The sequence below is a fragment of the Aquarana catesbeiana genome, linkage group LG09 (genome assembly GCF_042186555.1).
Source record: "Aquarana catesbeiana isolate 2022-GZ linkage group LG09, ASM4218655v1, whole genome shotgun sequence".
In the NCBI taxonomy this organism is placed as follows: Eukaryota; Metazoa; Chordata; class Amphibia; order Anura; family Ranidae; genus Aquarana; species Aquarana catesbeiana.
Window position 1 is genome coordinate 304,259,483 of NC_133332.1, and position 21,507 is coordinate 304,280,989.

General features: G+C 43.9%; 1 protein-coding gene across 6 annotated transcripts in view; it reads right to left on the minus strand.

The window, feature by feature from the left end:
- Window positions 1-21,507, minus strand: part of AK8 (adenylate kinase 8) — a 312,083-nt gene that overhangs the window by 145,776 nt on the left and 144,800 nt on the right. For all 6 annotated transcript variants that reach the window (XM_073600536.1, XM_073600535.1, XM_073600541.1 and 3 more), the window contains one exon: window positions 9,662-9,743. In XM_073600536.1, the coding sequence (XP_073456637.1) occupies window positions 9,662-9,743 (82 nt within the window). The remainder of the gene's footprint in view (window positions 1-9,661; window positions 9,744-21,507) is intronic.

The window sequence follows — 21,507 nt, forward strand, 5'->3', positions numbered from 1 at the left end:
TTTTTTTGGGCAGAAAACCATACTAATAATGAAAAGAAAATCGGACGTTGTGGTCACATCAGACAAATATTTTGGAGCCTGCACATCCAGTATTTGTCTGACTAAAATTCGTATTTGGCTGTCAAAAGCAGCATACTAACGATCAGAAAATTGGCAAATCCCTCATCGGACGAAATTTAAATTCAGATTTTCTGATCGTGTGTCTGACGGGCCTTAAGCCTCGGTTCACACTGGGACGACTTGTCAGGCGACCTAGGTCGCCTGACAAGTAGCGTCCCGTTCAGTACAATGGAACCGTTCTAAGGGGAGCGACGCAAGTCGCTCCGACTTAGAAAAAGGTTCCTGTACGACTTTGGGGGCGACTTGGGGCGACTTGCATAGACTTCTATACAGAAGTCGTTTTGCAAGTCGCCCGGGCAGTCATGTGCAGGTCGCCTCGGTGAGGCGACCTGCAAGTCGTGCCGCCTCTGGTGTGAACCGAGGCTTAGTGTTGTCAAGCCAAGACAGGAAGAGTGTTGCTGGCAGAATCACCAGTTGAAAATAAAAGACACAAACGCATGAAAAAACTAACAAATGCAGCCACCACATATACAGTTGGGGAAATAAGCATTTGAGCCCATGCAGATTTTGTAAGTTTGCCCACTTACAAAGAAATGAAGGGTCTATAATTTTTATCATAGGTGTATTTTAAATGATAGAGAAAGAATATCAACCAAAAACCAAGAAAAAACACATAAAACAAATGCTAGAAATTAAGTTGCAGTTCAGTGAGTGAAATAAATATTTGATCCCTAAGCAAAACATGACTTAGTACCTAGTAGAGAAACCCTTGTTGGCAAGCACAGAGGTAAGACGTTTCTTGTAGTTAGTGACCAGGTTTGCACACATCTCAGGAGGGATTTCGGTCCACTCTTCTTTACAGACCTTCTCTAAATCTTTAAGGTTTCGTGGCAATTTGTAGTTTCAGCTCCCTTCATAAATTTTCTATAGGATTAAGGTCTGGAGACTGGCTAGACCACTCCATGACCTTAATGTGCTTCTTCTTTAGCCACTCCTTTGTTGTCTTGGTGGTATATTTTGGGTCATTGTCATGCTGGAAGACCCATCCACTACCCGTGTTCTGGTTGAGGGAAGAAGGTTCTCATCCAATATTTTACAATACATGGCCATGTCCATTGGCCCCTCAATGGCCCCGTCCATTGGTCCATTTTTCCACCTTTGTGCTTGACTGTAGGGATGGTTTTCATATTCTCATAGTCAGCATTTTTCTTCCTCCAAACATGTCGAGTCAAGTTAATGCCAAAGACCTCAATTTTGGTCTCATCTGACCACAGCACTTTCTCCCAATCCTTCTCTGAATCATTTAGATGTTCATTGGCATGACTGTACATGTGCCTTCTTGAGGAGGGGGACTTGCTGTGTTTGGAGGAAGAAAAATGCTGACTATGACTCTAAAAACACCATCCCTACAGTCAAGCACGGAGGTGGAAAAATTATGTTTTGGGGCTGTTTCTCTGCTAAAGGTACAGACTGAATAATCTAAAAAAGGGGAAATTGGCGCTGTCCGGCTATATGTGCATTAATTGTTGTTCATATATAAATGCTCGTAAGAGTACATATACAAAAAGAACATGTAAAAATAAAATTATTTTTACGTGCGACCAATATGCTCTGGGGGCTAAAAAGATATGTGCAAAAGCTCCACCCACCAATGTTATATAATAAAGTGCAACGTGCTAGAATAAATATATATGTATATATGTACCCCTAAACATCTGGAAAAATCAGAATCTCAATATATTCAAAATATCCTAATAAGTGTATATATATATATATATATATATATATATATATATATATATATATATATATATATATATGTGCCCAAAAAATGTCTATAAAAAGCAAAAAGTCTCAAAATATTCAAAAATCTTAGATACAAACTTATTTAACAATTAAACCTTCAGAATGAAAGTCCCCAACGTGAGTACGTGAAAAATCCAATTCATAAACACAGTGGTGAAAAAATGTGTAAAAAATGTAAAAAAAAATTTTATATTAAAAACAGTGCTGAAAAAATCCCAAATAAAAAACAACAAAAGTCCAGAATGAAGTTCCTTAAATGTGTCCTTCAGATGAAAAAAAACGTAGTCTCAGTGTGACTGGTGTTCCCCGTCTTTCACTACACCCCCCACTCGTGCTTTCACTCACCGGACTGCCCAACCCCTGCAGGGGTGAAAGGTATGTAGATAAAATCCAGCGCTGATGTACCCGGGAAGCGATCCTCCGTCCAAAGATGTTTATCCTTCTCTGGTGAGTTTTCTCCCATGATGTGTGCTCTTCTGCAGGACTTGTTCTGTTGACAGCTTCCTATCTCTTTCATCACATCACCCAGTCTGCCATCATTTCTGGAGGCTCCAACAGCTTGGTGTACGTTTAATTAAAACCGGATACACTTGGAACTGGGTTAGTCAAAAAAGCAGAGAAGTCCTGATTGATTTCAATAGATGCCCTACCAATGGATATTGTGTGACCACAGGGGAGAGACAGATATAACTCCTATGTCCTCACTTGCATTTGTGCAATAGGATCAATTTATTTATCCCCCTCTTCTTTCAAGAGAAGGATAACCCAATGTTGATGATGGAGGGCGGCAGAGATGAAAAAAATGCTTCTGAGTATCCTTGAAAAGGAAACCAAGACCCACCAGGATATCTCTTCACTTAGGAATCCTAATGGTTCTCTCCCTTCATAATACAGGTCAATTGAATAGAGCTTTGTATTACTTTCTAGTCAAAGTGGACTTTTGTTGTTTTTTATTTGGGACTTTTTCAGCACTGTTTTTTATATAAAAAATTTTTTTACATTTTTTACACATTTTTTCACCACTGTGTTTATGAACTGGATTTTTCACGTACTCACGTTGGGGACTTTCATTCTAAAGGTTTAATTGTTAAATAAGTTTGTAGCTAAGATTTTGGAATATTTTGAGACTTTTTGCTTTTTATAGACATTTTTTGGGCACATATATATATATATATATATATATATATATACTTATTAGGATATTTTGAATATATTGAGATTCTGATTTTTCCAGATGTTTAGGGGTACACATATATATATATATATATATATATATATATTTATTCTAGAACGTTGCACTTTATTATATAACATTGGTGGGTGGAGCTTTTGCACATATCTTTTTAGCCAGTTAGTGTACTGTGTAACCCTGCACAGTTGCACCTACAGTATAGCTACCTGAAGACAAGTGCAGGTGTTCTCATACTAATAATACTACAGGCAGGCAGTTGATTCTGCTAGCTGCAGTATAATCGGTATATATATATATATATACATCCCAGTTTTGTGCAGCTACATCTCACTGTAGGCCAATAGTATGTCTGGAAGGCCAACAAGGACAGGCATACAGTCACAAGCTAATAAAAGAGGACAAGCAGGCTCTGTGTCTAGAGGCAACAGTGCTGGTCGTGGACAGGGTGCATCCTCATCAGCACATGACCGTGGGACACGCTTGGCCTTTTTTTCTAGTTAGTGTTGAGCCACAACATGCGGAAGACTTGGTCGAGTGGATGACCAAGCCGTCCTCATTCTCCTCATCCTCACTCACCCAGGCTCACAGTACTTTGTCTGGCAAAGCAGCTGCCATTGCGGCCTCTTCCCTCGGATCAATGGCATCAGTCACTCCTTCCCTGGCCCCAACATGTCCTCCTGAGTGGTCCCCCGAACTGTTTGACCACAGTGTTGGGTACATGCTCCAGGAAGATGCCCAGCGTTTTGAAGGCTCCGATGATGGTACTCAGCTAGAGGAAGGCAGTAACGTGAGCCCAGACAGAGCGGGTGCCCAAGAAGGACAGCAATCTGGCAGTCATATTCCCCCTGCTGCAGCATACTGCCAGGTTTGCTCCAGTGATGAGGAGGGAGGGGATGATGAGGTCACTGACTCCACGTGGGTGCCTGATAGGAGAGAGGAGGAAGAGGCACATCACCAACGAGACAGGATGCCCTCCAGGGGCCAGCTTAAGGGCAGCACACTGAATGCATCACACCACAGGGCTCCGCATGTGCAGGGCGCTGCTGTCACTGTGCGTTATTCCAAAAGTTCTTTGGTGTGGGCCTTTTTTGAGATGAGTGCATCAGATCGCACTGCTGCTATTTGCAATATATGTCTCAAGCATATCTCGCATGGCCAAAACATCTCCCGCTTGGGCACCACATGTTTGACCAGACATATGTTGACCTGCCATGCTGTTCGTTGGCAAGCGTACCTAAAAGACCCACACCAAAGAACAAAGAGGACCTCTCCTTGCTCCTCATCAGCTGGGATCTCCAACCCCACTATACCTTCAGTCCTCTCTGAGACCTGCACTGAGAGGAATGAAGGTGTAGAATTAGGTGTGTCACAGCCAAGTACTTGCGGGCAACCTGCTATCGGTACACCGATGTCAGATTGTACCAGGCAAATTTCCCTGCCCCAGCTGCTGCACAGCACAAAGAAGTTCACTCCCAGCCATCCACATGCCCAGCGGTTGAATGTTAGCTTGGCAAAATTATTAGCACTTCAACTGCTACCTTTTCAGTTGGTAGACTTTGCCCCCTTCCGTGAGTTTGTGGAATGTGTGGTTCCTCAGTGGCAGGTTCCCAAATGCCACTTTTTCTCAAGGAAGGCGATTACGGCTCTCTACCGGCATGTGGAAGGCAATGTCTTGGCCTCGCTGGACACTGCGGTCAGCGGTAAGGTGCATATTACCGCTGGCTCATGGTCCAGTAGGCATGGACAGGGACGTTACCTAAGTTTCACGGCGCATTGGGTGACTCTGCTGGCAGATGGGAAGGATGCTGGACAAGATGCAGTAAGTGTTGGAGGCTGTTCCGCCACCATGCCTCCAAAATGCTACTACTGGTGATTCTGACACACCTCTCTCCTCCACCCCCTCCTTTTCTTCTTCCTCCATGGCCTCTTCCTGTGCTTTGTCCTCGGAACCAGTGGTGCTCCGTAGGCGTTCAAGGGGCTACGCAAGTACGCAGGCCAAAAGGGTGCGTGAGCTGGTGTGCTTGGGGTACAGGAGCCACACTGGGGCAGAGATTCTGTCAGCTCTGCAGGGGCAGGTTCAGAGGTGGTTGACACCACGCCAGCTTAAGCCAGGAATGGTGGTTTGCGACAATGGCACCAACCTCCTCTCCGCCCTCCAACAGGGACAACTGACCCATGTGCCCTGTTTGGCTCACGTCTTTAACTTGGTGGTGCAGCGGTTCTTGGGCAAGTACCCGGGCTTACAGGATGTCCTGAGGCAGGCCAGGAAAGTCTGTGTGCATTTCCGCCGGTCATATAATGCCAGTGCTTGGCTGGCTGATCTCCAAAAGGAATTTAACCTGCCCAAGCACCGCCTAATCCGTGACATGCCCACCAGGTGGCACTCAACATTGGCCATGCTGCAGCGGCTGCACACGCAGCAGAGGGCCATCAATGAGTACCTGTGCGACTATGGTACCAGGACAGGGTCAGGGGAGCTTAGTTTTTTTTCCCCATGCCAGTGGGCCATGATCAGGGATGCATGCACTGTCCTGTCACCATTTGAGGAGGCCACGAGGATGGTGAGCAGTGACAGTGCATGCATCAGTGAGACTGTCCCCCTTGTCCACCTGTTGGAGGACATGCTGCGTGGAATAATGGACAGGGCACATGAGGCAGAACAGAGGCAGGAAGAGGAGGACTTCCTTAGCTCTCAAGGCCCCCTTTATCCAGACAGTGTTCCTGCGTGCCCGCCGATCACACAGGAAGAGGAGGAGGAGGAGGATTGTGTCAGCATGGAGGTGGAGCCTGGCACTCAGCATCAGCAGCAGTCTTTAAGGGATCATTTACAGTCCCAAGAAACCCATGGACTTGTACGTGGCTGGGAGGAGGTGGCTGCGGATCATGTCGTCCTTAGTGAACCAGAGGACTCCGGACCAAATGCCTCAGCAAACCTACGCTGCATAGCCTCCCTGATCCTGCAAAGCCTGCGGAAGGATCCTCGTATTTGTGGTATCAAGGAGAGGGATCGCTACTGGCTGGCAACCCTCCTTGATCCACGTTACAAGGGTAAGGTTGCGGACCTTATCTTGCCGTCGCAGAGGGAGCACAGGATGAAACATCTTCGTGAGGCCTTGCAGAAAGGTCTGTGCAACACGTTCCCAGAGACTGGGAGGTTACAAACTCCTGTTCCTGGACAATGTGTTGCTGAAGCTTTGGTCAGTCAAAGAAGGAGCGGTGGAGAAGGTGGCCGTCTGACCGATGCGTTCAGACAATTTTTTAGTCCGCAGCCCCAAGGTATGACCGGTTCCAGCAACCATCGCCAGCATCTGTTTTACATGGTGCAGGAATACCTAGGGGCAAGATCTGACTTGGACACCTTTCCTACCGAAAATCCTCTGGGTTACTGGGTCTTGAAGATGGATCACTGGCCAGAGCTTGCATAGTATGCAATTGAGCTACTGGCCTGTCCTGCATCCAGCGTTCTTTCGGAACGCACATTCAGTGCTGCTGGAGGCTTTGTAACCGATCACAGGGTGCGCCTGTCCACCGACTTGGTCGATCGGCTGACCTTCATAAAAATGAATCTTGGATCACCACCAGATATCAAGCACCTGATGCTGATGTAACCAAATAATTTTTTTTTAAATTTCAGATTCCCTCAAGACTCCCTATGCTGATGCTGAGTGACTATCCTGTTATGCTGAGTGACTATCCTCTTCCTCCTCAATGATCATGCTGATAGCTTATAAGAATATTTTTGGTTATGGGTGCCGCCACCAGTGGCTGAGGCCCAATTTTCTGCCCCTGTTTAAGAGGGGCGTGTATTTACAATTTCTGATGCAATACTTTGCAGCAGGGCTCATTCCTGTGCTCCAACTAGAGTATCTGTGAAGGGTTGCAGTGTTGTGGCACCAGCACCAGTGCCTAAGGCCCAATTTTTCAGCCTCTGTTTAACAGGGGCGTGTAATTACAATTTTTGATGCAATACTTTGCAGCAGGGCTCGTTCCTGCACTCCAGCTAGAGTATCTGTGAGGCGTTGCAGTGTTGTGGCACCAGCACCAGTGCCTAAGGCCCAATTTTTCAGCCCCTGTTTAACAAAGGAGTGTAATTACAATTTTTGATGCAATACTTTGCAGCAGTGCTCTTTCCTGCACTCCAACTAGAGTATCTGTGAGGGGTTGCAGTGTTGTGGCACCAGCATCAGTACCTAAGGCCCAATTTTTCAGCCCCTGTTTAACAGGGGCGTGTAATTACAATTTTTGATGCAATATTTTGCAGGAGGGCTCATTCCTGCGCTCCAACTAGAGTATCTGTGAGGGGTTGCAGTGTTGTGGCACCAGTGCCTAAGGCCCAATTTTTCTGCTCCTGTTCAACAGGTGCATGTAATTACAATTCTTGATCTAATATTTCACAGCAGGGTCCGTTTCTGTGCCCACCAAGAGTAACTGTGAGGACTTACAGTGTTGTGGCACCAGCACCACTAACACCATCACCAAAGGCCCAATTTTTCTGACCCTGTTCAACAGGGGCATGTAATTACAATTCTTGATCTAATATTTCACAGCAGGGCCGTTCCAGCGCCCACCAAGAGTAACTGTGATGACTTACAGTGTTGTGGCACCAGCACCACCACCATCACCAAAGGCCCAATTTTTCTGACCCTGTTCAACAGGGGCATGTAATTACAATTCTTGATCTAATATTTTACACCAGGGCCCTGTGAGGGCTTACAGTGTTGTGGCAACACCAACACCTAAGGCCCCAAATTCTGCAGAGTATATAGGACAGGCCCCTACTTTCAAACATCCAACTTACAAACGACTCCTATTTGCAAACGGAAGGAGACAACAGGAAGTGAGATGAAATCTACCCCTAGGAAGGGAAATTCTCTCCTGTAAGAGTTAATATGGGAAAAGCGTTTCTCCTCTCCACTGATGCTTTATCACCAATCCTTGTTTCACTAAAAACTCCAAATTGTCAAAAAACATTTGTCATTGGGACAGAAAGTGAGGTGAAACCTTCTTAAGAGGTGCACAGACAGCAAAACAAATGTCACAGGGGTGATAACCCTTCCCTATGTTTTCCAAAAAGCTTAAAATAGATTTTTTGGCTGGAGTTACACTTTAAAGATGTACCAGTTCAAAATTGCAAACAGATTCTACTTAACAACAAACCTACAGTCTTGTTTGCACCGCCTGTATACTACTGTTCAGAGTATATAGGGCCTGGGGGCCCCATGCCTTTCCTTTTTTTAATTTGGGTGCGGGATTCCCCTTAATATACATACATAACCCAAAGGGCCTGGTAATGGACTGGGGGGTGGGGGGTACCCATGCCGTTTGTCTCACTGATTTTCATCCATATTACATTAAACCCGCAAGCAGTTTTAAATGACTTTTATTCCTTTAAAAATGTCATTTTGTGCAGGGGAAACACACGCCACTTTACAGGCATACTATAGACACCCCCCAGGTACGATATTTAAAGGAATATTTCACTTTTTTTTTTCACTTTAAGCATCATTAAAATCACTGCTCCCGAAAAAACGGCTGTTTTTCAAACTTTTTTTTGCATTGATACATGTCCCCTGGGGCAGGACCCGGGTCCCCAAACCCTTTTTAGGACAATACCATGCAAATTAGCCTTTAAAATTAGCACTTTTGATTTCGAACGTTCCAGTCCCATAGACTTCAATGGGGTTCTAACGTTCGTGCAAAGTTTTGGTCCGTTCGCAAGTTCTGGTGCGAACCGAACCGGGGGTGTTCGGCTCATCCCCAGTCTCCAGGCCTTAATCCTATAGAAATTTACGGATGAAAATCCCTCCTGAGATGTGTGCAAACCTGGTCACTAACTGCAAGAAACGTCTTACCTCCATGTTTGCCAACAAGGGTTTCTCCACCAAGTACTAAGTCATGTTTTGCTTGGGGGATCAAATACTTTTTTCACTCACTGAACTGCAACTTAATTTATAGCATTTGTTTTACGTGTTTTTTGTGGATTTTTGGTTGATATTCTGTCTCTATCATTTAAAATACACCTATGATAAAAATTATAGACCCTTCATTTCTTTGTAAGTGGGCAAACTTACAAAATCTGCAGGGATCAAATACTTATTTCCCCCACTGTATGGACTAGTAAGCTGAAATATATTACATATTTGTGTTTCAATACACTTAAATTATCAGGATTTTGTCCAGATTGATGTACTCCTTATGCATGTGCAGAAGTGATTGAGCTCCCTTCTTCATCTTAGGGCCAGTAGTCATTTGCAAAAAGAAAAATAACACTTATGTTGGCCAAACGTAACCAAAACCAAACAGATTATAAATGCAACAATTTAAATCAATATTGGGCTCTAAAACTATTTTATGTCAAGGCCAATTGCCCTTTGATAAAAAAAAAAGATGATTTATTGATAAAACAGCCCCATTAAATGCAATTAATTTATCAAATATACCACTCTCTCAACAAAATGACCTTTACAGTGAACGAGTGCTGCATGGATGGTCAGCATGAACTCTTTATAATATTCCGAAATCAGGCTTTGGGTTCTTCTATTATACAGATATAACAAACTGTTTAATTCTCTTAATGAACAGGCATATTGCACAAGAACTCACCGAAATGATTAGGAGACGAGCCGTTCATCTGCAGCAGTAAGCCCTGATCTCTTGTGCGGGGAAACCCCTCCAGCACCCAGCCCTAAAAGCAGAAATAAAATCCCGGTCAAGCCTTGTGAGCAAACACAAAAGAGATATGATTTGCAGGACATAGGGAAAAAATGAACAGTGGGAGCAGTGCTCAATTACAGTGAGTGACAGTGTGAAAACTTTAATCCAGTAGGACTTGTTGCCTTTATCTTTAAACTAGGAGGAGGTTCAAGAGGGGACTGAATACATCAGTGGGTTTACATAAAAAAAAAAAAAAAAAAACACAAAAAAAACCCCCCAAGGCCCATTTACATTGATGCTTTGCAGTAAAACACAGGTATATTTGCTTTGCCTGTGCAATAGCCAAATATAAATGGATTATGTGCAATGTGCACTGCATTGCTAAAAAAATAGTACTGTAATAATGACTGGGTCCTAAAGTGCCTGTCCATTCAGAACTCATATTCTAGTTTGGAATATCATAAGGTTAAAGTGGTATTAAGGTAGACTTTTGCCGCTAAAATATAAATCCCCTGCTAAACCGTTATAGAGATAAAATAAAAATTTGGAATAGGCTCCAGCTATCCTTGGCTGGCAAAGTAAACTTAGTCAAAATTATTTTTATGCCCCAACTATTATATTTCCTGCAGAACACACCTGTGGTTATACAACTGAGTATTTTTCATGAAGTAAATTCCAACTTTAGGCAGCTGCTGTGGCATAATATAGGTACCCAGAGTGCGGTTGAAACATCTATAGAGACCCAAGGATGCTGATGGCTAATGCCGTTTACACACGGCCAGACTTTTCGGCATCAAAGGTCTGACGGTCTTTTCGACGGAGTTACGACGGACTTTCGACGGACTTTCTAACGAACGGACTTGCCTACACACGATCACACCAAAGTCCGATGGATTCGAACGTAATGACGTACAACCGGACTAAAATAAGGAAGTTCATAGCCAGTAGCCAATAGCTGCCCTAGCGTCGGTTTTCGTCCGTCGGACTAGCATACAGACGAATGAATTTTGCGCCTGGACTCGAGTCCATCGGAAAGATTTGAAACATGTTTTAAATCTAAAGTCCGTCTGATTTTCGACTGAAAAAGTCCGCTAAAGGTCCAATGAAGCCAATACATGGTTGGATTGTCCGACGGATTCGTTCCGTCGGACCAGTCCGGTCGAAAAGTCCGCCCGTGTGTACACGGCATTAGACATGCCAAACCCTTGGCTTTACTACCTGGCTGTGCAGTTACAACACCTTTTGCAAGGGGCTGACTTACCCTTCTTGCCCAGACCAGTCACCTCCTGTTTCCATTATGTTCATCCTACAATATACAACCAAAGTGACAGATATACCGGCAGGGTTGGAAGCTGCAGCCTTTACCCAGTCTAATCGTCTCTCGCCTACATATACCCTTATTCAGAAATATTGGAATAAGGCTAAACAGCTCCAGTAGGTTACTAGCTTTACCCGCTACAGCTCCATATGGAATACCGACAATTACAGTGGGGACGGAAAGTATTCAGACCCCCTTAAATTTTTCACTCTTTGTTATATTGCAGCCATTTGCTAAAATCATTTAAGTTATTTTTTTTCCTCATTAATGTACACACAGCACTCCATATTGACAGAAAAACACAGAATTGTTGACATTTTTGCTGATTTATTGAAAAAGAAAAACTGAAATATCACATGGTCCTAAGTATTCAGACCCTTTGCTCAGTATTTAGTAGAAGCCCCTTTTCATCTAATACAGCCATGAGTCTTTTTGGGAAAGATGCAACAAGTTTTTCACACCTGGATTTGGGGATCCTCTTCTATTCCTCGTTGCAGATCCTCTCCAGTTCTGTGAGGTTGGATGGTAAACGTTGGTGGACGTTTTTAGGTCCATTTTTAGGTCTCTCCAGAGATACTCAATTGGGTTTAAGTCAGGGCTCTGGCTGGACCATTCAAAAACAGTCACAGTGTTGTTGTGAAGCCACTCCTTTGTTATTTTAGCTGTGTGCTTAGGGTCATTGTCTTGTTGGAAGGTAAACCTTCGGCCCAGTCTGAGGTCCTGAGCACTCTGGAGAAGGTTTTCGTCCAGGATATCCCTGTACTTGGCCTCATTCATCTTTCCCTCAGTTGCAAGCATCCTGTCCCTGCAGCTGAAAAATACCCCCACAGCATGATGCTGCCACCACCATGCTTCACTGTTGGGACTGTAATGGACAGGTGATAAGCAGTGCCTGGTTTTCTCCACACATACCGCTTAGAATTAAGGCCAAAAAGTTCTATCTTGGACTCATCAAACCAGAGAATCTTATTTCTCACCATCTTGGAGTCCTTCAGGTGTTTTTTTAGCAAACACCATGCGGGCTTTCATGTGTCTTGCACTGAGGAGAGGCTTCCGTCAGGCCACTCTGCCATAAAGCCCTGACTGGTGGAGGGCTGCAGTGATGGTTGACTTTCTACAACTTTCTCCCATCTCCCGACTGCATCTCTGGAGCTCAGCCACAGTGATCTTTGGGTTCTTCTTTACCTCTCTCACAAAGGCTCTTATCCCCCGATAGCTCAGTTTGGACGGCCAGCTCTAGGAAGGGTTCTGGTTGCCCCAAACCTCTTCCATTTAAGGATTATGGAGGCCACTGTGCTCTTAGAAACATTAAGTGCAGCAGAAATTTTTTAGTAACCTTGGCCAGATCTGTGCCTTGCCACAATTCTGTCTCTGAGCTCTTCAGGCAGTTCCTTTGACCTCATGATTCTCATTTGCTCTGACATGCACTGTGAGCTGTAAGGTCTTATATAGACAGGTGTGTGGCTTTCCTAATCAAGTCCAATCAGTATAATCAAACAGAGCTGGACTCAAATGAAGGTGTAGAACCATCTCAAGGATGATCAGAAGAAATGGACAGCACCTGAGTTAAATATATGAGTGTCACAGCAAAGGGTCTGAATACTTAGGACCATGTGATATTTCAGTTTTTCTTTTTTAATAAATCTGCAAAAATTTCAACAATTCTGTGTTTTTCTGTCAATATGGGGTGCTGTGTGTACATTAATGAGGGAAAAAAATGAACTCAAATGATTTTAGCAAATGGCTGCAATATAACAAAGAGTGAAAAATGTAAGGGGGTCTGAATCCTTTCCGTCCCCACTGTACTCTGAGTTGGCAAAAGTGCAACAAGCTCTGAGGTGGCACAAGTTTGGTATAACACATCTGCACCATATTTTTAAAGATGGATCTCTGTTCTTTTGAGGAACTACATACAAAATTTTCTCTGCCAATGTCTAAGCTATTTTACTATATTCAGCTCAAACACGCTATGGTAGCTCGGGGCCCGTAAGTGGAGTGGCATCAATCTCCAACTCCAGTGTTGAACATGATGGCCGATAACGTCTCCACTAGGGGTTTTATTTCCCATTGCTATGCCATGCTGTTAGGTAACTTCTTGAAATCATTCCCCTTGAATGCAGGAGGAAGGTGGGAGATGGACCTTAGCCCATTTGTGGAAGATCAGTGGGAGGAAGCTCTTCAGGCAGTACCCCAATGTTCCCTTAACATGGCACAAAGACTCATGCAAATATATATCCTCCTGAGAGTTCTTTTTAACCCGGTCAGGTTACACAAAATGGGCTTTGTTGTGCTCATAAGTTTACATACCCTGGCAGAATTTATGATTTCTTGGTCATTTTTCAGAGAATATGAATGATAACACAAAAACTTTTATTTCCCTCATGGTTAGTGTTTGGCTGAAGCCCCTTATTATAAATCAACTGTGTTTACTCTTTTTAAGTCATAATCAGAACATAAACTACCCAAATGACCCTGATCAAAAGTTTGAGAGACAGCAGCGGGGCCCCAATCAGCAGTCAATCTGCAGTCAGTGAGCCAATGAGGAGAGAGGGGATGGGGCCAAAGCGGGGCTCTGTGTCTGAATGGATACACCGAGCAGTGGCTCGGGTGCCCCCATAGCAAGCTGCTTGCTGTGGGGGCACTCGGCAGAAGGAAGGGGCCAGAAGTGCCAGTGGGGGACCCAAGAAGAGGAGGATCTGGGCTGCTCTGTGCAAAACCACTGCACAGAGCAGGTAAGTATAACATGTTTGTTATTTTTAAATAAAATAAAAATGAGAATTTAGTATCACTTTAACTGTGCATTTCAAAGCATGAGTCAGTGGTTGTGGATATCATCAATACTGTTTATCCATGGTATAGCTGTAATGATTATGTGCAGGAGGGGCAGGTTCTGTTTGTACAGTATCAATATGCAAAGTAAACAATGTATGTGTTTTTGGTGATGTTAGATGTAACTGCTGCATGCATATTGTATATATAGAGATTTTTATGTTTCTTTTCAATAAAACTTTGTTTGATTTAAAAAAAAAAAATGGTATGAAACCCAAAAACAAACATTTATTATATTGCAGCTACCAATTCTTAGATTGGCTACAGTAGTTTTCTTTTTTGGGCTTTCTTTTCTTTATTTCACCTTCTGATACTGCCAGCAAATCTGTTGTTTTTCAATAGAACAAGCTTTACTGCATATGTAGTACTTAGAGGGCTGAGACAAACCACTGACAGGGGTGTTTACAATGATCAGCTTTTATTTATTTGCAGTATGTACAACTTTTATCCCAAAAGGAGAAAAAAAATCTCTTACTGTAACTGACTATAAAGTGTGAGCTTGAGTTTGGCTTCAATTTGTTGTGTATCTAAATCTGCTATTTTATCTAACACTCCCCTCCCCAGATTGGCAATGCTTCTGTCCAAAAGTGCCTCCTTTGCTCCTTCATCCAGAGTGGGGCACTCTAATACAGGAGGTGTGTTACTGGCTGGATCACCAGGTAAAACCAGTGGGAAAAAAGACTAAACAAAATAAAACAAATGCAGCTACCACACCTAGGGATTGCTAAGCTGCAATATGTTACATTTTTGGTCTTCGGTTTTATACCACATTATATCGACCACCATCTTACATCATTTTGGTGACAAAAGTGAGATTTCTACATTTCACAGATACCCTACTCATTGTGGTCAGTGATCTTACACTCGCTATTTTGAGTTATTATAGCATTTGCCGTACAGTGATTCTAAACCCTCACCTTGTAAAACAACCCATTTATAAATATAAAATATAAAAAAAACATTATAAATACTTTTTTCCCTTTTTTATAAGTGATTACATTCTCTCTGTTCTCAGCTGCATAAGAACTGTTGAAGGAGAAGCAGCAGTACACTGACCTTCTCAGTGAATGTCTGTGCAGGGGGATGTCAGGACATGTCTGATCATTGGAGGAGAGCAGGCTAAGCTCCCAGCACAGACAGAAAACTGCCCATGTTGTGCTCTCATACTTAGGCCCCTTTTACACAGGCTTTCTGATCAGGTCCACCTGTCAGTTTTTTGAGCGGACTTGATCGGACGCTCCATTCAGGTCTATGGAACGGTGGATGTCAGCAGCGACATGTCCGCTGACACCCGCTGCTATCCGATCCTGTCCATGAAATCCAGACGGATGGAGACCCTATTTTTCATCCATCAGGCAGATCAGATCGAGTGGGATCAGAAGAAAACGGACAGGCAGTCTGTTTTCATCTGATCTCCCCCATAGAAGAGAGCGGGGCTCTGACAGGTCCGTCTCAGCACAGTGAGCGGAGACGGACCTGTCATAAAACCTACTCAGCGGGGATCAGTGGAGTGATCCCCCTGCGCAAAGCGGAGTCCGCCAGGCAGAACCCTTACACATGGTCGCATTTTCCGACGGAAAATGTTCGATGGGAGCTTGATGTCGGAAATTCTGACCATGTGTAGGCTCCATCCAACATTTTCTTTGGAATTTCCGACACACAAAATTTGGGATCTGGATCTCAAATTTTCCCACAACAAAATCCGTTGTCGTAAATTCCGATTGTGTGTACACAATTCCGACGCAAAAAGTTCCACGCATGCTCAGAATCAAGCAGAAGAGCCGCACTGGCTATTGAACTTCATTTTTCTCTGCTCGCTGTACGTGTTGTACGTCACCGCGTTCTTGATGTTCAGAATTTCCGACAAGATTTGTGTGACCATGTGTATGCAAGACAAGTTTGAGCCAACATCCGTCGGAAAAAAAACATGAATTTTGTTGTCGGAATGTCCGATCGTGTGTACGCGGCATAAGTGTGGTCAGTTTTTAATAGGAAAGCAGCGGGACTGGCAGGAACACCAGGGATTTCAGACAAAGGAAGCAATACAAAGAGAACAGGATACTTTCTCATACAAGCACATGGTACAGCAGGCATATACCTGGAATATGAAATGTTGGGGTAACCTAATGTAATTTTCAAGATTTTAACATTTTGTTCCATGCTTGTCCACTTGGTAAATCAGACAGGGATTAGCAGGTTTTACCTAAAGGCAAACTATAGAGGCCCAATTACACCATTGCAGTGCTTTAGCGCAAGCATGCCAAGGTGGGTTGCATTATGGCAGCCCATTGTTTTAAATGGGCTGCTTAACACACTAAGAGCACTTGCACACTGGGGCGGGGGGCGGCGTCGGCGGTAAAACGCCGCTATTATTAGCGGCGTTTTACCGTCGGTATGCGGCCGCTAGCGGGGTGGTTTTACCCTCCGCTAGCGGCCGAGAAAGGGTTAAATACCACCGCAAAGCGCCTCTGCAGAGGCGCTTTGCCGGCGGTATAGCCGCGCCGTCCCATTGATTTCAATGGGCAGGAGCAGTAAGGGAGCGGTATACACGCCGCTCCTTCACCGCTCCGAAGATGCTGCTGGCAGGACTTTTTTTACCGTCCTGCCAGCGCATCGCTCCAGTGTGCAAGCCCTCGGGGCTTGCACACTGGATACACAGCAGCGGCACTTTCGGGGCGGTTTGCAGGCGCTATTATTAGCGCAATAGCGCCTGCAAACCGCCCCAGTGTGCAAGGGCTCTAAAAGCTGAGAGAAAATATCAGCTTTACAAATAAACATTTAACTACAAGGTTCAAACAATAGCACAGGATTTACAGAACATAAAAGTATATGTAAATAAAATCATTACAATTTTAAACAAGTAATGTATATTAAAAGTAATTTTCAATATTTTTTAATCTGCAAAAAAATAACTGGTGATCCTGCAATGAAGATCTTTACATTTCCTGTTATGCTGCGTACACACGATCGGACTTTACGCCAGACTTGGTCCGGCGGACCGGAGTCCGTCGGACAATTCGATCATGTGTGGGCTCCTGCGGACTTTTTTTTCCCAAAAGTTGGACGGACCTAGAAATTAAACATGTTTCAAATCTTTCCGACGAACTTGAGTCCGGTCGAAAAGTCCGCTCGTCTGTATGCTAGTCCGACGGACAAAAACCGACGTACAAATCCGTCGGACTTTGGTTGATCGTGCGTAGGCAAGTCCGTTCATTTGGAAAGTCTGTCGGGAAGTCCGTCGAAAAGTCCGCCGGACCAAGTCTGCCGTAAAGTCCGCTCGTGTGTAGCGGTATAAAGGTCTCAAATGGAAACCTGCTGACAGGTTAGCATTTGAGACTATGTACATACTAGCACTGTGTGTTAAACACACATTGCACAAGTATAGTCCACTGTTGTCACCATCAGGAAACCGGCCCTAAGGAATGGCATGCAGCTGGAGTGCATGTACAGTGCCTTGAAAAACTATTCATATGTCTCAAGAAAATGCAAATAACACTGCGCTAACCCAATACAAAAAAGCAGCTACATAAAATAAGACCAATATTATAAACACTAATGCCCCGTACACACGGTCGGACTTTGTTCGGACATTCCGACAACAAAATCCTAGGATTTTTTTCCGACGGATGTTGGCTCAAACTTGTCTTGCATACACACGGTCACACAAAGTTGTCGGAAAATCCGATCGTTTTAAACGCGGTGACGTAAAACATGTACGTCGGGACTATAAACGGGGCAGTGGCCAATAGCTTTCATCTCTTTATTTATTCTGAGCATGCGTGGCACTTTGTCCGTCGGATTTGTGTACACATGATCGGAATTTCCGACAACGGATTTTGTTGTCGGAAAATTTTATCTCCTGCTCTCCAACTTTGTGTGTCGGAAAATCCGATGGAAAATGTCCGATGGAGCCCACACACGGTCGGAATTTCCGACAACACGCTCCGATCGGACATTTTCCATCGGAAAATCCGACCGTGTGTACGGGGCATAATAGAAATGAGATGTAGCGCTAATAATGGTGACCAATGGAGAAAAATACATCAATATCAGTAGCCCTTAGAGAAGGCACATAGATGAAACACATGTGACATGGTACATGATAGTTTTTATCGTTTTTTACGTGATCACGCTTTTTATATCGCTTGTTGATTATTGGTGATACCCAATAAAAGTACGTCATTTGATCTGCACTATTGGCGTTTTTATATCTTTTTGGGAACCACCCATACTCTGGAGACTTTCCTGTGGCTGTGATCCTTCCTTGGTCTTCTGAACCAGCAGTCGTGATCTGGACTACAGAAGAAAGATCCCCTTTGAGATCCGGGGTTTCTGGGTCCAACCATCGTCCATCAAGGATCTCAGAGCCTGTTTGATTTGGTGTCAACGGCATCCGAATACACTTCCTTTGGTAAGCGTATTTTTTCTGTTTCCATTATACGGCCATACAATCTATGACATACAGAGGAGAAGATTCCCATACCAGCTCAATATCTCATATACAGCGTATTTTGGGACTTTCCGTTGTTTGATTTATGGCTACACATTGGGACACTATTGCATTTTACCTATTACTCACTATCATGTACCATGTCACATGTGTTTCATCTATGTGCCTTCTCTAAGGGCTACTGATATCGATGTATTTTTCTCCATTGGTCATCATTATTAGCGCTACATCTCATTTCTATTAGTGTTCATACCCTTTGAAATTTTCCACTTTTTGTCACGTTAGAACCAAAATCGTAAATGTATTTTATTGGGATTGTATGTGAAGTGGCAGGAAAATGATAAATGGTTTTCAACATTTTTTACAAATATATATATGAAAAATGTGGGGCATGTATTCGTATTCAGTCCCCTTTACTCTAAGACCCCTTTCACACTGTGGCGCTTTGCAGGCGCTACAGCGCTAAAAATAGCGCCTGCAAAGCACCCTGAAAGAGCCGCAACTGTCTATCCAGTGTGAAAGCCCTCGGAGCGGTGCGCTGGCAGGACGGTAAAAAAAGTCCTGCTAGCAGCATCTTTGGAGCAGTGAAGGAGCGGTGTGTATACCGCTCCTCCACCGCTCCTGCCCATTGGAATCAATGGGCAGCGCGGCTATACCGCCAGCAAAGCACTGCTGCAGCAGCGCTTTGCAGGTGGCTTTAACCCTTTTTCGGCCGTTAGCGGGGGTTAAAAGCGCCCCGCTAGCGGCCGAATGCCCCCGCAAATACGATGGTAAAGCGCCGCTAAAAATAGCGGCGCATTACCGCCGATGCCCCAGTGTGAAAGGGGCCTAACTAAAATCTAGTGGAACCAATTGCCTTCAGAAGTCACCTAATTAGTAAATAGAGTACACCTGTGTATAATTTAATCTCAGTATAAATACAGCTTTTCTGTGAAGCCCTCAGAGGTTTGTTAGAGAACCTTAGTGAACAAACAGCATCATGAAGGTCAAGGAACACACCAGACAGGTCAGGGATAAAATTGTGGAGAAGATTAAAGCAGGGTTAGGTTATACATAAATATCCCAAGCTTTGAACATCTCATGGAGCACTGTTCAATCTATCATCTGAAAATGGAAGGAGGATTACACAACTGCAAACCTACCAAGACATGACCGTCCACCTAAACTGACAGGCCGGGCAAGGATACCATTAATCAGAGAAGCAGCCAAGAGGACCATGGTAACTCTGGAGGAGCTGCAGAGATCCACAGCTCAGGTGGCAGAATCTGTCCACAGGACAATTATTAGTTGTGCACTCCACAAATTATGGAAGAGTGGCAAGAAGAAAGCCATTGTTGAAAGAAAGCCATAAGAAGTTTGCAGTTTGTGGGAAGCCATGTGGGGGACACAGCAAACATGTGGAAGAAGGTGCTCTGGTCAGATAAGACCAAAATTAAACTTTTAGGCGTAAAAGCAAAACGCTATGTGTGGTGGAAAACTAACACTGCACATCACCCTGAACACACCATCCCCACTGTGAAACATGCTGGTGGCAGAATTATGTTGTAGGGGATGCTTTTCTTTAGCAGGAACAGGGAAGCTGGTCATAATTGATGGGAACATGGATGGAGCCAAATACAGGGCAATCTTAGAGGCAAACCTGTTTTGCCCCGTACACACAAGTGGATTTTCCGTCGGAAAAAACTTGGATGGTTTTTCTGACGGAATTCCGCTCAAGCTTGCCTTGCATACACACGGTTACACAAAAGTTCTGTGAACTTTCGACCGTCAAGATCGCGGTGACCTACAACACTACGACGAGCCGAGAAAATGAAGTTCAATGCTTCCAAGCTTGCGTGGAATTTTCCGAGCATGCGTAGGAATTTTGTGTGTCGGAATTTGTACAGACGATCGCATTTTCGGATAGGAACTTTTTCCGACCGAAAAATTGAGGACCTGCTCTCAATCTTTTGCTGGCGGGAATTCCGCCAGCAAAAGTCCGATGGAGCATACACACGGTCGCATTTTCCGACCAAAGGCTCTCATCGGTCTTTTTATTGTGTGTCCGATCGTGTGTACGCGGCATTAGAGTCTGCAAATGACTTGAGACTGGAGGACAACAACCCTAAACATACAGCCAGAGCTACAATAGAATGGATTAGATCAAAGCATATTCATGTGTTAGAATGGCCCAGTCAAAGTCCAGACCTAAATCCAACTGAGAATCTGTGGCAAGACTTGAAAACTGCTGTTCACAGACGCTCTCCATCTAATCTGACAGAGCTTGAGCTATTTTGCAAAAACGTGCAAAGCTGGTAGAGACATCCCCAAAAAGACTAATTGCAGCGAAAGGTTGTTCTGCAAAGTATTGACTCAGGGGGACTAAATACTATAATATTCTGAAAACCATTTATCATTTTGTTTCCACTTCACAATTATATGCCACTTTGTGTTAGTCTAGCACATAAAATCCCAATAAAATACATTTACGTTTTTAGTTGTAACATGACAAAATGTGGAAAATTTCAAGCGGTATGAATACCATTTCAAGGCACTGTAGACAAGAAGTAGCTGCAAGAGATTAGCAGCATTCTTTTTGCCTTTCTGTGCATCAACTTTGGTATTGGAATGTGTATATGGTCAGGTTGAACTGGATGGATTTGTGTCTTTTAATACTCTAACTAAAGCTGGCCATTGATGCATCAGGTTTTTTTTTTGACCAGCTGGTGGACCGATCGGAAAAAAAAAAAAAAGAACGGATTCCCCCATCCACACAAGCAAGGTGGATGGAGAAATCCTCCCTGCTGCTATATTGTATTTGGACAGTGGGATTAGCACTGCAGCTGATTGGCTGCATGCGCTGATTGAATGATACTTTTATAACATTCCTGTTCGAAAGAAGTTGATCTTTAGAGTGTCTTCTCTCGAGTGTCCAGTCCTAAATACTTTTATAGTGGTAGAAACCTTTGAGCCAGCCAGGGGATTCATCTGCTGTGGTACAGCTAGAAAGTGGAGTCCCCTGCTTTGTTGCAGATGAAGCACTTAGGATCTCTTTTTGTTGAGATCTTACTATCTGGTAAGAGGCTTTGCACGTGGACAGCGCCTGAGCACTGGAGCATTTTTTAAAAAATATTAATTGGCACTACAAGTACCTTTGATCGCATATTGGAAAGTGAATTGAAAAATGTATTGTATATATTTGTTCATTATAAGACTTTA